We start from the raw sequence: 15990 nt of genomic DNA on the forward strand, positions 1-15990 counted from the left end.
AGTAGTTTTCATGGAAGGAAATGGGCCAGGTGTGGTAAGCAGGTTATGCAGGTTGAATGTTGAATATTTGATACTTCAAATTATTTCACAGGACTGAGGTCCAAGGCTTTTTGGTACCTGACCCTGAGATGATTAAGTCAGTTAAACATAGAGCAAAAGACATTTCAAAGGAGCAACAGACAATTTATTTGGAGCCAAATATGAGTGACCATGGCCCAAAAACATGGATTCAGTTTGCTCCATGGATGTGGTTACATAAGCTTTTGTCAATAACAGAGCAAAACAGACTCATAAATCAAGGCATTTACCAAATACACTGTTAAGGACAGCCAGTGGACAACTTAAAACCAAACATGGGAAGACTCTGCCAGGTTTCAGATGTTGTCTGATGACACTCAGTGTTTGGACTAAGAATTCATTCCAAAGGTTTTACCTGACAGTCACAAAGATGTTAGGCCAGACACAGAGGTGGGCATGAATGGTTATTAAGGGTACCAAACATAGGCCAAGATAATGTGGTTCTAGTTCTACAAGATTCTACAATAACAAAGTTTTAATCAATCAGCTTTGAAGAATCTTCCACAGAAGTGGAACATTTTTCAAGGAACTTCAGTTTACAGAAAAGTGTTGGAAATTAAATTCTTTTAAGAATCACTTTATTTTTATTTTGTGTGTATGTGTCGGTATATCTGTATTTGTATGTGTATGTGAGTGTCTATGGAGTCCAGAACAGAGTGTCATACCCCCTAGAACTGGAGTTATAGGTGGTTGTGAGATGCCTAATGTGGGTATGAGGACTTGAATGCAGGTCCTCTGCAAGAACCACAATGCTCTTAACCACTGAGGCATCTGTCCAGGCCCCGAGCATTAAATTTTTGAGGCACAATAGGTGTTGAGGAAAGAAATGAATTTAAATAGACTACTAAACTTCTATCTGAATAACTGAATGGCAACTGCTCACTTACTGGATGGAAGAAGCTTGGGAGGAGAACAAGAGTCATCCGGCATGGTAAGTAGATAGTGCTCTACAGAATCTAAAGGGAAATGGTCAGAAATAAGAAGTTGTGTATTTGGAAGTCACGGACACTAAAGAAAGTTTTCAGAACGGACAAGAGATCGCACATGTCAATAATGTCGAGATATTGAGTAAAATGAAGACTGAAAATTGATCATTGTGTTTCACAACACGGGGATATTAATAACTGTGGAATGAAAGAGACAAACAGAGAAAACTGGAGGTAAGAGAGAAACACCACCTGATGCAGTACTCCATTCCTGTAATTGCAGCACATAAGGCTACATGGCCACGTAGCAAGATCATCTGGGAAAAAAGTGGGCACAGTAAGTGTCCAACTACACTGTAATGTCCAACTACAAGGCATCAACACATCTAAGCTACTTCAGATAACACCTCTCCTACCCACGGGGTCAGGGGCTGGGGTTGCCTGTGCTTCTGGTATCAGGAAGTAACTGGTGAGGTCCCTGTGCTCTTGAGATTCAGTGTGGGGTGGAGTGGAGGAATGGAGGAAAGAAGAAACCAACCAGCAGAAGCATATAATGTGAGTAATTATAAAGATGTGAAGTGTGTGTGGAGGGTTGATGGTTGATGAGTGTGGGGTGTTTCTGGAATGCTTTCTGGGAGAAGCAGCTCCTGGCAGGGCCTCCAGTCTTCCTTATAACATGCAACAATGGGTAACATTTGGAGTGTACATCTGGGTAAAACAAAGTGAGTTTGGAGGGAATTTGGGAAAATGATCCACATAGAAAACTTCATTGCATTTTTTACTACAATTTTGTAAGGAAAATATGCCACTAGAGAAGTGTTTAAATACTGATTTGTGTAATAGTTCTCAAACACTGCTTGCATCTGTGAACACAATTTTTACATTAGGTTTTGTGCCTGAAAAATAGCTAACTGTCCAGACATATAAAGCACACCTTACTCATAGCACTTAAGAGGCAGAGGCAGGTGAATCTCTGTGAGTTCACAGCCAGCCTGACCTTCATAGCAAGTTCCAGGCCAGCCAAGGCTACATAGTGAGACCCTGTCTCAAAACAACAATAAAAACTGGTAATGTTGAAAATTCTTGTACTAATGATAAGTGTCTCATATCCAATTTTACCTTCTTAGTATCAAGTATTTCAAAATAATAGATTCTGGAAAGTCTAGAATGAACATGCATGGATTTCTTAGATACTTGAATGGGACATATCAACAGATAACAGACAGAAGTTTTCCTATGAACAAGGGAACAGAAGCCAACAGTCACCACAGAGAGGTGATCTAGCCCTCAGGAAGTCCAGGGGCTCACAGCTCCAACATCTGAAGCCCTCACCTTAAGCTTGCGTTCTTATGTTCAGACACTGACTCTGCCTGAAAGTAGTCCCTTGGGTTACATTTTGATGCATCTTAGTGTATTTCCCATCCACATGTCTCACCTTGTCCTTGGTCATCTAAGGAAAAGTGACTCACATTTGCCTTATTCTTTTCATCTCAAGAAATTTTCAAAATACTTTCCTCATCCTTCTTTTCTTTGGATCATCTAACCTCAACTCCTTCCTGACCTTTAGACAACATCCCTGCCCTGAAACTTGAGGGAAAGGTGCTCAATTGGGCAATAAAACACAATAAAAATTCTTGTGGCAGGTAATTTGGCAAAGTATTTCAAAAACACTTTTACTCAGCAGTCCTGTTTCAGGGAGTTGTACTAGAGAAAGTGTAGGTAAAGATATGTGTATGTTTATCTCAATGTCCGTGACAAACATTAAGTGTGATGATAGGACATTTCTTAAGATTATAGAACCCATACTGCAAGATATGACAGAGACATTGAAGGAACTCCCTAGGAGCCATGGCACAACATGTTCAAATGCCTTCCATAGAGTAGAAGCTGTAAAAACACAGTTTAGACAATATAATCTTATTTTTTTAATTTTATGAACAAGCATGTACACAAATGCAGAGCGAAAGCAGGCAGCCGTAATTTCCCAAAAGCATTATTAACATTCTGCTGATAGATATATTTTCTTCTGTATGCAAATTTCTTACAACTAACAGAGTTCCTTGTTGCAAGCTGGGAAAGAAACAACACTGTTTCTAGGCCTTCTTTTACACCTTGGGCACGTTTTCCCTGCCTCTGCTTCTCCCACCCACAACTAATAGCTGAGGAGGGTGCTGCACAATCAAGAACTAGCTTTCCAAGGAAAGGGCGATGTGCCAAATCCCTCCAACCAATAACCGAGGGTGGACACCAAGTAAAAATAGTGAACACTTTGTTGCAAGAAACCAGTGTCCTTTCAAGAAGTGAGGGCCATATCAGACTCAGACCAGAGTGGGGGAGGCAGGATGTGAACAAAGGAGGGAATAAAAGCAGTTTTTAAGACAGTTGGGAAGTAAAGTAAAGATCACTAACATGTTGGGAGAGTCCAAGGAGACAGGATCATTCAGGAGACAAGCAATTGAATAGACCAAGCCTACAGCAAAACCAAGCAGGACTCAGGAGCTGAACTTGCAAACCAAACCAGCCAGTTGCTGTCTCTGTCCCTTACCGGCATATGGGAATGATGTCAGAGAGAAAGGCTTACAATAAGGACTCAGGGGAGAAGCAGGAAGATGGATGTCTCAAGAGCATAACCCCAGGAAGGCACTAAACCTCAGCAATGACCAGGAATCACATCATCACCCAAGGTTATCCCAGCAGCCTTCCCCTTGACCTCCATTCCAGTCCTCAGCTCAGCTCTTATCATGAAGCCCAGTCAAAGTCTTAAGACCAGGTCCCGGAAACAGAGCTCTGAAATATACACCTGTGTCTTAGATGCTCATGGTGGGTAGAACAACCAATGCACAACAGACTGTGCCCTGTGGTCTCAGCTTCTCCTTTTCCTTGAGAATGTCCAGGGATCAGGCCCTTAGATCCAAGATCTTGGGAGGATGGTGGAGTATGGTCAAGGACCCCCAAGGTATCTCTTCATGAGCCGCCTCATGGCCCCTATGACCTCCTTATTCCTCAGAGTGTAAACAAAAGGGTTGCACATGGGGGTGACAACCGTGTAGAAGATGGAAAGAATCTGGTCTGTGTCCCCAAGAGAATCTGCCTGGGGCCTCATATAGGCAACAGTCCCAGTCCCAAAAAAGAGTATGACCACAAACAGGTGGGAGGAGCAGGTAGAAAAGATCTTTTGACGTCCCTCGGATGTCGCAACACCAAGTATAGTGGCAATGATACAGGCGTAAGAGGCCACAATCAACGAGAAGGGCGTGAAGATAAAAGCTACCGTGACGAAGAGATTCCCCACTTCACCCCAGAAAGTGCTTGCACTGGCCAGTCTCAGCACAGGCAGGATGTCACACAGGAAGTGATGGATGGTGTTGGCACCACGGAAAGGCAAAGTGAAGATGCAGACAGACTGAATGGTGCCAGTGATGATGCCGGCAAAGTAAGAGGCCCCCACCAAGCTGGCACATGTTCCCTGGTTCATCAGGGTGGTATATTGCAGGGGACAGCAGATGGCAGCATATCGGTCATAAGCCATGGCAGTGAGCAAACAGCATTCGGCAACGCCAAAAAGGGCAAAGAAGTACATCTGAGTGAAGCAGCTGGCCCAGGGGATGGTGGGGCAGGAGGACCGCAGGTCAGCCAACATCCTAGGCACAATGGTGGTGCTGTAGAGGATCTCCACCACGGAGAAGTGACGCAGGAAGAAGTACATGGGGGAGTGGAGGGCAGAGTCCGCCAGCGTGAGGAGGATGATCGGAGAGTTGCCCAGCAAGGTAACCACATAGATACACAGCACACCCCAAAACAGATGGCCCTGAAGAAAGCCAAATCCTGAGAACCCCAATAAAATGAACTCTGTTATTTCTGTACCATTGTCAAATCCCATGCTCCCAAAGCCAGACTAGAAAAAAGAGGGGCCAGAGAGGGGTAGCTGGCCAGAAACCTTTGCAGCAGTAAGGATGAAGAGTCGTCCATGAGAGTAGCCCAGAGGATGGTGAGGAGGATGCTGAGGTGGAGGAGGAGGATGCTGAGAAGGATGCTGAGAAGGATGCTGAGGAGGAGGAGGATGTTGAAGAGGATGCTGAGAAGGATACTGAGGAGGAGGAGGAGGAGGAGGAGGAGGAGGAGGAGGAGGAGGAGGAGGAGGAGAAGGATGCTGAGGAAAAGCCTTAGAACTTCAGCTGCTGCTGACTCCCACAAAAAAAAAATCCCTCTAGAAGAGGAAGAAAATCCAGAGAAGATGAGGCACACTTGCAGATCTTCTTGCTGTTGCAAGATTTCTCAGACAAGTTTGTTCCACTCACCCAGGCAGGAGCTAGGAGCAAAAAGCTGGAGGCAAAAGAAAGAAGGGGGCTGAGGACGTGGACAGAAAACTGGGTGAGCAGACAGAAAACAAATCTGTCAGAAGAGACGTGGGTCCACCCAGAGGCAGAAAGTGAGTGGAATAGGCAAGAGCAGGAGACGGGAGCACAGATCTGAGGACCACAAAGGGCTGTGGAGCTTTTACCTGCAGATGGATCCCCACGGCCCTCAGAGTGCCTCTCCCTGGAGCACATCCCAGCAGATCAGTCCCCTGAGGAGCTAATTCTCAACAGAGGGAGGAAAGTGGAGGAAGATGGGGAAAGGAGAAGCAGGGAGAAAGTGGCTTCCCCTTCATTGTGCCTAACCCTAAGCTCCCTGCTGTTGGTCCTGGGTCTGGCGGGTCCTCCTCCTCACACCCAAGCACAAAGGAGAAAGAACATGTGGAGGAGGATGGTGTGTACAGAGTCCTTCTGCGAAGCACCAAGTGAGCTGGGCTCAGAAACCCTGTGCTCTAACTCCTTGGCTGGTTTCTCTAGGTGGGATTGTCAACCCTTGCCCCAAGGGCTGCAAAGCCTTTCCTGCTCTCAGAATTAGCTGTTAGCATTCTTTCCATTCCTGGAAAACGACTTTTTGCCCAATCCTGGGGATGGAACAGGTGGCCTTGTGGATTCTGGTTGGCTTCTCCCACTGGACTGTACCCACAACACTCCCAGCCCTGGCAAGCCTTTGTAAACCCTTTTGTAAAATAGTGTTAATCCCTAAAGAAAATAACTATTGAAATAACAACTAGGCTGATTCTGGAAGAACTCTCAGCCCAGCATAGGGCTTTGACTTACCATCCAGCTGCAGAGCGAAGCAGTAATCTCTGAGTGTCAGAAATGGAGAATACTCTTTGGATCTCAGCCGGAAAAGACGGCACTCACAAGAGCAGATGACAGACAGAGGCAACCTGAGAGGATGCCCAGTGAATCGAGACTAGAGAAACAGGGCAGGTCCTTTCTTTTCTTTTCTTTTTTTTTTTTTCTTCATTTTTTTTATTATTTTATTTTATTTTACAATACTATTCAGTTCTACATAACAACCACAGATTCCCTTGTTCTCCCCCTTCCTGGCCCCCTCCCCTTCCCCCCAGCCCATCCCCCATTCCCACCTCCTCCAGAGCAAGGCCTGAGATCGACCTGATAGACTCAGTCCAGGCAGCAGGGCAGGTCCTTTCAATGATGTCACTTAAATAAGAAAAACATGGCCATAGCTTGGAACCCAGTTAGATAATCAAGAAATATCTTCCTATTCAAGGTAGTCTGTTGTCTGTTTGGCTAACTTTCCTCTTGGGTGTGAAAGTGTAAGAAAGAGTCCAAAGAGGAGGCTAGGGAGAGGGCTCTGCAGTTAAGAGTGCTCGCTGCTCCTAAGGAGGTCTGGAGTTCTTTTCCCAGAACCCACATGACCAACTCATGGCCAGTCTGTTCCAAGGGATCCAACACACCTTCCTCAGGCAGTGCATACACATTATACACAGGCATACATGCAGGCAAAACACCCAAACATATAAAATTTAAAAATTTCTTTAAAAAAAAAATTACAAGTGGGGGCTGGAGAGATGGCTCAGAGGTTAAGAGCACTGCTTGCTCTTCCAAAGAGATGGTGGCTCACAACCATCTGTAATGAGATCTGGCGCTCTCTTCTGGCCTGCAAGGATACATCATGCAGAACACTGTATACATAATAAATAAATAAATCTTTAAAAAAAATCACAAGTGAGTCTTGATAAGCACACTGTAGCATGCACGCATGTGCACACACACGGGCATACACACACACACACACACACACACACACACACACACGATTAATTAATTATCAATGAATTTTTAAAGTGTGGGAACCAGAAAGGTGCATCAAAAATTAATAGCATAAACTTCTCTTCCAAAGAACTCATTATATTCCTGGCCCCCCATCAGATGACTCACAATCACCTGTAATTCTAACTCTAGGGGATCCAACACCTTCTTCTGATTTCTACAGACAATTCACTCATGCTGGAGAGACGGCTCGGGAGTTAAGAGCACTGGCTACTCTTCCAAAGGACCCAAGTTTAACTCCCAATACCTACACACAGACACATAATTAAAAATAAAACCTTTTAAAAATAATTCTTCTACATGATAATGTTCAGTTGTGCCTGTACAAAGCACATTTTGACACAACACCTGGATTGTGATATCATAATGCTCACTTGTGTCTTCCCAGTGCTCCCTGTCTCACCACAGTGCTCCCTGTCTCACCACACAGTGCTCTCTGTCTCACCACAGTGCTCCAGTGTGTCATCACTACACTTCATGGTCTGGTCATAATGTGACTACACAATGCTCCCTGTGGCATCACAGTGATGTTTACAATGCTACATTTTGGCATCATATGTTCCAGGAGAACTAATGCCCATTTCTGGCCCCCAAGAGTACCTGCACTCACATACACGTGCCTGCACAAAGATATGCACATAATTAAAAATAAGAAGAAAGAACCCCACTTTTGTAAACTTTTTTTGTTTGTTTTGTTTTTTGTGTTTGTTTGTTTGTTTGAGACAGAGTTTCTCTGTGCAGCTTTGTGCCTTTCCTTGAACGCACAGAGATCCGCCTGTCTCTGCCTCCCGAGTGCTAGGATTAAAAGCATGAGCCGCAGCCGCGGCCACCACCACCACCACCACCCGGCAAACTTTTTATTTTTTTAGACAGTATCTCACTATGCTGCCTTAGACAGGCCTTGAATTCACAGAGATCTGCCTACCTCTATTTTCCAAATACTTGGACTAAAGGTGTGTGCTGAAAAAGCCTTTTAATATGTTTGAAATTGGAAAGATGTCTCAGTGGGTAAGAGCACTTGCTCTCTCAGAGGATCAAGTTCAGTTCCCAGCTCCCATGCCAACAGCTCTCGACCACCTGTTATGTCAGCCCCAGGGGACTAGTGCCCTCTCCTGGCCTCCACAGACATGCACACACACGCACACACACATACATACACACACACACACACACACACACACACACAAACACACACGAGTATGATCAACGGCGTGGTTAAAAAGAACTGTAATTATTCTATCGCATCTAATATTTTGTATAAGTTAACTCACAAGCAAAACAGGACTTTTAAGCCTCTATAAATCTTAATTTAGAGTAGTCACTTTGCTTTTTAGTTTTAGTTTTTATGACAATATTTTTTCTAAGAATCTGGATTAATATTAACATTCTAGGAACAAAAGGTTATACTGTGTTCAGCACATTTTCAAATAACGTAGAAGAATATGAAAAAGAGAGAAAGCACAAACAAAATGGTGTTTGAATGTTTGTGGTATTATTGTATTATATTTGCAAATTTGAAATAAGAGTTTAAACAAAAGTATAATGATAATAAACACTTTTGAATATTTAAGAATTTCAAGCTGGACATGGTGGTTCACAACTGTAATTCTAGTACTGGGAGACTGAGATAGAGATTTCTCTGAGCTTGAGGCTAGCCTGGACTACAGAGTAAGAGATCGTCTCTTTTAAAAATCCAAATAACTTAGGTATTAGTTTGCCCTCTGTCTTAGATAGGCCTTCTATTGCTGTGATAAACCATGACCAAAAGCAACTTAGGGAGGAAAGGGTTTATTTCTTCTTACATCTCTCAGGTTATACTCCATCCCTGAGGGAAGTCAGAGCAGAAACTCAAACAGGACCCTGGAGGCAGGAACTGAAGAAGAGGCCATAGAGAAATGCTGTTAGTGTCTTACTCCCCATAGCTTACTCAGCCTGCTTTCTTACACAACCCAGGACCTCCTGCCCAGGTGTGGCAGCATCCACAGTGTTCTGGGCCCTCCCCAATCAACCACTAATTAAAAAAATGTCCCCCAGATTTGCATACATGCCAATTTCATGGAGTCATTTTCTCAATTATCATTTTCTCTTCTCAGATAACTCTAGTTTGTGTCAAGTTACCAAAAAAAAAATCTAGCTAGCAACTGAGAAGAATATCCAATGTTGACTTCTGGCCTCTGCCTCAGAGTGGGAGAACGCAAGTGTGGGATGTGTGTCAAATTTCTAGTATAAGTGAGGAAAGGAGTATAAACCGTAGGCCAGCTTGGCCAACAGTACCTCAGCCAAGAGACCAAGGTCAGCATCAACACTGGTAAAGGTGAGGTTCATACCTTTAATAGGATATAATGAAAACATCATCCCTGTGCCTTTCTTCCCATAGCTTCATGAGTAAAATGTCTCACAGACTCCAGTGGAAGCACATCCCTCAAAGTACCTGAGCAGCATCCCTCAAGGCTGTCAAGGTCACCAAAATTAGACAATCTGAGAAACTACAGAAACATGACAACTAATGGAATACGCTATCTTGGGTGGGGTCTTGGACATTAAGTAAGAACCGGAGAGATGGCTCAGTGGTTAAGAGCACTGGCTGCTCTTCTGGAGGACCTGAGTTTGATTCCCAACACTCACATGGTAGGTCACAACTGTCTGTAACTCCAGTCCCAGAGGATCTGATGCCTTCCTCTGTCTTCCGAGTGCACCAGGCACACATGTGGTGCACAGACATACATGAATGCAAAACACTCATACACACAAAACAATAAAATAAAAAAGTTTTAAATAAGGAAATCAGAATAAAATACAGACTTTAGTTAGTCATTATGCATTAGTTAATTAATAGTGATAAAAATGCCACATTAATTTTAAGTGTTACTAGCAAACAAAAGTTTTAGTAAGTGGGAATTCTAGATACTATCAGCAATTTTCTTGTGATTTAAAAACTATTCTAAATTGAAATGTTACTCTTTAAAAGACTCTTTGAGGGATAGAGGTGGTGTGAGGAATGATAGGGAGAATTTGGAGATAAGCTCAGTGCTTGTCTTGCAAGATGAATTCAGATCCTCGGCACCCAAATAAAAAGAAAGAAAGAAAAAAGACACAGTGATACACCTGTATTTCCAGCATTGAGAAGGCAGAGGTAGGTGAATTCCAGGAGCCTGCTGGCCAATCAGTAGAGCCAAATCCATGTGCCCGGGTTTCAGTGAGAGAACCTGTTTCAAAAAGCAAATTAAGAGACAACTGAGAAAAACAGCCAATACTGACTTCTGGTCTCCAAATGCTTGAGCGCAGACACACACACACACACACACACACACACACACACACACGCACGCACGCACGCACACACACACACACACACACGAGAGAGAGAGAGAGAGAGAGAGAGAGAGAGAGAGAGAATATTTTTTGGGGGGAAGGGTATTTTATTTTTTGCTAAAAGTAGCCCAGGCTGACTCATGATCCTCCTGCCTGAGCATCTAGAGTGCTGAGATTATAGTAAAGTCACATGGCTTAAAAGTTTTGCTGAGGGCTGGAGAGATGGCTCAGAGGTTAAGAGCACTGACTGCTGCTCTTCCAGAGGTCCTGAGTTCAATTCCCAGCAACCACATGGTGGCTCACAACCATCTGTAATGAGATCTGGTGTCCTCTTCTGACCTGTAGTCATACATGCTGTATACAAAATAAATAAATAATCTTTAAAAAAAAAAAAAAAAAAAAAGTTTTGCTGAAAGAGATACCATGATAGAGGGAGACATCATAGGGATAGAGAGAAACCTGGTGCTCAGGAAGTTCCCAGGAATCCACAAGGATGACCCCACTTTAGACTATTAGCAATAGTGGAGAGGGTGCCTGAACTGGCTTACCGCAGTAATCAGATCAGTGAATGCCCTAACCGTCATCATAGAGCCTTTCTCCAGTAACTGATGGAAGCAGATGCAGAGATCCACAGCCAAGCACCAGGCTGAGCTCCAGGAGTCCAGCTGAAGAGAGAGAAGAGGGATTCTATGAGCAAGGGGCATCAAGATCATGATGGGGAAACCTACAGAGACAACCAAACCAAACTAGTGGGAACTCATGAAATTTAGACCAATACCTGTGCAGCCTCCATGGGACTGGACTTGGCTCTCTGCATAGCAAGACAGTTGTGTAGCTTGATCTGCTTAAGGGGCCCCTGGCAGTAGGATCAGGATCCATCTCTGGTGCATGAGCGGACTTTTTGGAGCCGACTACCTATGGTGGGACACCTTGCACAGCCTTGAGGCAGGGGGAAGGGCTTGGACCTGCCTCAACTAAATGTACCAGGCTCTGCTGACTCCCCATGGGAGGCCTGACCTTCTTGTAGGAGGGAATGGGGGGTGGGCTGGGGGTGAAGGCTGGAGGGGTGAGAGGAGGGAAGAGGGGGATCTGTGGTTGGTATGTAAAAATGAATAATAAAATTCCTTAATTAAAAAAAATCAGAGAAGCAGAAAATTTTATTTGCTGACATGAGAAGTTTGGAATACATTGTTAAATGATGAAAACATTAAATTTTCAATACGAAATTTCTTCTGGTAGAGAGATAAATACATACCAGAGTATTAACAATGAAGAGTCTTAGTGAGGTGAATTTGAAGAATGACTTATGTTTTCGTTGGTCTTTTGTAGCTCAGAGATTAAGAGGTCCTGCAAACACATGGTGGCTCACAACCATCTATAATGAGATCTGATGCCTTCTTCTGGCACACACGTATACATGCAGATAGAGTTCTCATATATGTAAAATAAATATATCTTTAATATATATACGATATGCTGAGCATACAGTAGTGAAAATAGTACATAAAATATTACCCCAAAAGAGGTTCGCGTAACTAAGCAGTCCTGGTCAAGGTGTCCATCAATCATCATTGCCTCAGCTCCAGCCTTTCTCACAAGGCAGCCTAATGTGTGTCAGAACTACTTTAAAAGTCTGAGAGACAAACTCTCCCTCTGCCCCACACCAGGCCTCTGCTTTTTTCAATCTTTCATCATCAGGTTCCTGGGAAAATACCAGTTTGTGGGGAACCGTTGTTTTAATGGCCTGGTAGCCTAAAGGCAGGACATGGGTCTGTTCTTAGAATGTCTTAGCTCCAGCTAGAATGATTACACTACAACCAGTTAGGCAGCACACCCCTGCTGTCCCCCCAGGCAAAGATTCCCAGAATGCCAAAGAGCAAAGGACAAGGTATGAGGAAGCCCAGGATAAGGCCCAGGGTGCTTGGGAATGTCTGCTCACTCACAGGAGAGTCACTCTTACCTGTACGAATATTTCCACACACGTGCTCTGTAGGTGAGTAATGCAGTCTGAGATGTGCCCTGGTGAAGGGACATGGCAGAAGTCACGGAGAGGGAACTGAAGAGCAAGACGAAACAGAAGGGACCAGCAGCGATTAGCCAACACCACAGAGGTTGGAAATGAACGTGATGTCAGCCACGGCTCATCCCTGGTGCAGTGGGGCTGTGTGTGATGTCATCCACAGCTCATCCCTGGTGCAGTGGGGGTTGTGTGTGATGTCAGCCACGGCTCATTCACCAGTGAAGTGGGGGCTGTGTGTGATGTCAGCCACAGCTCATCCCTGGTGCAGTGGGGCTGTGTGTGATGTCATCCACAGCTCCTCCCTGGTACAGTGGGGTTGTGTGTGATGTCAGCCACGGCTCATTCACCAGTGAAGTGGGGCTGTGTGTGATGTCAGCCATGGCTCATCCCTGGTGCAGTGAGATTGTGTGTGATGTCAGCCACAGCTCATCCCTGGTGCAGTGGGGGCTGTGTGTAATGTCATCCACGGCTCATCCCTGGTGCAGTGGGGGCTGTGTGTGATGTCAGCCACAGCTCATCCCTGGTGCAGTGGGGGCTGTGTGTGATGTCATCCACGGCTCATCCCTGGTGCAGTGGGGGCTGTGTGTGATGTCAGCCACAGCTCATCCCTGGTGCAGTAGGGCTGTGTGTGATGTCATCCACGGCTCATCCCTGGTGCAGTGGGGCTGTGTGTGATGTCAGGCACGGCTCATTCACCAGTGAAGTGGGGCTGTGTGTGATGTCAGGCACGGCTCATTCACCAGTGAAGTGGGGCTGTGTCTAAGATGCTGATGAACATAAGGTTGGTACCTGAAAACAATTGGTGCCACTTTTGAGAAAACAGGGGTATGCAACTTGCATAACTAAGCAGTCCTGGTCAAGGTGGCTTGGATTTCCTCGTCCTTCCCGTGGCAGGAGCAGGGTGGATTCCAAGGCAGTCCAAGTTGCGCCTGTAGGATATCTATGAGGAACCTGTGCCTCCACCTTCTAGCTGGGTTGGTCCCTTAGAGAAGTTCTGTAGAATTCAGACCCGTTGTTTACAGGATTCAGTTCCAGTGTTTAAGCCCTAGCCTGAAGCTTGCCTTAGTGTTCACACCAAAGACCATCTTTCTCGTCTCATATACTCTACCAAGGTGACCAAGGTTTAGTTCAAGGTCAGTTTTAGATCAATTCACTCTCCCTAAACTAGCTAGTTGTTGTTGTTGTTGTTGTTGATGATGATGATGATGTTGTTGTTGTTGTGCATTGGTGTTTTGCCAGCATGTATGTCTGTGTGAGGGTGTCAGATCTTGGAGTTACAGATAGGTATGAGATGCCATGTGGGTGCTGGGAACTGAACCCAGGTCTTCTGGAAGAGTAGTCAGTGCTCTTAACCACTGAGCCATCTCTCCAGGCCCTCATCTAGCTATTTGCATCTGTCTTAAGACAATTTGATAAGTAGGCTGTTTTAATTTACAAAAACCGTATAAGATTTCATTCTTCTGATTATTCTACAGCAGTGGTTCTCAGCCTTCCTAAATACTGTGACCCTTTAATACAGTTCCTTGTGTTGTGGTGACCCCCCCCCCACCATAAAAGTATTTCATTATTACTTCATAACAGTGATTTTGCCACTGTTGTGAATCGTAATGTAAATACTTTTGGAGACAGAGGTTTGCCAAAGGGGTCCCAACCCAAAGATTGAGGATCACTGTTCCAGAGGACTGTATGTATGTGTATGTATTCCTTTACAGTGTGGTCTTATATATTGCCATTGAGGCAAATATAAAATTTAAAGCAGGCTTCATTTCACTGGCATACTAAGGAAAGCTTATTTAAAAGTATCTCACTTCTACAAGTTGCTTTGTGGCGATTTTATATGCATCCACATTTTCCTACAAGAGACCATTTAGCAATGGGATGTGACCCTTTTGAAAGAAAGCAGATCACTGACTTTTACAAATCAGGGAAGGGTTGATTGACTGCAAAGGGTCATGAGGAATTGTGGAGGCTACATATTGATTATGGTTGCATGACTATGCATTTGTCTAATTTATACTTAACAGCGCCAGTTTTACTGCGCATGATTTCACACTTCAGCAAACATGATTCAAAACTGAAACAAGATGGCTTCAAGAGTCTAACACTGTGCTAACTGTGCTGGACTTTTCCCAAGAGATCATAAAACACACACACACACACACACACACACACACACACACACACACACCTGGAAAAACTATTGGCCCTGAGTCCCTTCTTGCCTTTTCTGGGCTGAGGTTTTTTGTTTTTGTTTTTGTTTTTGAATGAAAAACAGTGAGTGAAGCTCTTACAGGCAATAAGAGAGAGCTCCTGAGAGAACTTAAGCCAAGCACCGGCCTCTCCACCCCGCCTCCACCCCAGATCATATTTACTCCTAACACGCCTCTGTCCAGATGCAACTTAATGATTAGCAAATACTTTCTCCCTAAAGCTGTTAAGTTTTAATTAATTCCCCGAGGTCACCCTCAGTTTCCTGTCTCCTTCAGGCCTGCTCCCCAGCTTCCTAGCCCCAGGGACTCCGCCGCAGTAATTACCTGCTATAAATGAGGGCATCTCCACACAGCACAGCAGTAATTACCGCCCCAGTAACTTCATAATTATTTTTGTCCCTCAACACTTAAAAAAAAGGGGAAAGTTTGCTGCTCGGCAATGAACACAGTATTTGAGTGATATCCGGTTTTGTCCTCGTGTCTGCCCTGGTGTGTTGGGCCTCAAAGGTGTTTATTACTGCCTTGTTTTGGTGACAGGAAAGCTAAGAGCCAAGTGACTGCAAAGTTATGTGGCCAATAAAGATGGAACTGAGACTTGAAATCCAGAGGCCAAATCTCTAGCTCCCAGTGCAGGACGCTCCCTAACAACACCCCCTGCTCTGCCCACATTCAGGCTCTCTTCTTCCTGACTAGATCTGTGCCCACATTTGCCTGCTTATTCTCTGAACACCCAGATCCTTCCAACATCAGGAGACCATTGTCCTACACAGCCTCCAGACCCCAACTCACTCACTCCCGCCTGCCTTGCAGCCAGCAGCCAGGCTCCTGGAGCTGGAGAGAAGGCGGCCTGTGGGGAGGTTATGGATCCCAGGCACGGTCCTCACTGCTCTGTCTCATCACCCTGAGCTCTGCCAGACTCCTCCCACCTCCATCCCACGGTTATCTATGATCCTCACTATTTATATTTACTTATTCAGTCCAGATGTGCAACATAGGTAGCTGATGTTGTACTGTATAAAACACAGAACTATGACAAAGTTTTAAAACAGGAAACAAAAGAGAAAGAAAATTACTTTTTAAAGGCACTGATATAAAACAGAGTTAGCAGAAAACCAATAAACATCCAAAGACCTATGTATGCCCTTTGTATGGTGGGGGGGAGGGGGAAGGCCCAAGTTTGTCTCAAAATTGTTTAACAGCCAACTCCAAAAGGACAGCCTAGTCCATTCCAGAGTTAACAGCTCCATGAGATAAAGAGAACAGCTATCCTTGGAACTAAAACCAGACAG

At 44.6% G+C, this 15990-nt stretch overlaps 1 protein-coding gene across 1 annotated transcript; it reads right to left on the reverse strand.

The window, feature by feature from the left end:
• Window positions 1–3945: 3945 nt before the first annotated feature.
• Window positions 3946–4884, reverse strand: Or10p1 (olfactory receptor family 10 subfamily P member 1). The gene has a single exon (XM_006987300.3). It carries the CDS (start codon window positions 4882–4884, stop codon window positions 3946–3948), a length of 939 nt encoding a protein of 312 aa, XP_006987362.3.
• Between the last annotated feature and the right edge of the window lie 11106 nt (window positions 4885–15990).

Source organism: Peromyscus maniculatus, chromosome 18 (assembly GCF_049852395.1).
Source record: "Peromyscus maniculatus bairdii isolate BWxNUB_F1_BW_parent chromosome 18, HU_Pman_BW_mat_3.1, whole genome shotgun sequence".
NCBI classification, from domain to species: Eukaryota; Metazoa; Chordata; class Mammalia; order Rodentia; family Cricetidae; genus Peromyscus; species Peromyscus maniculatus.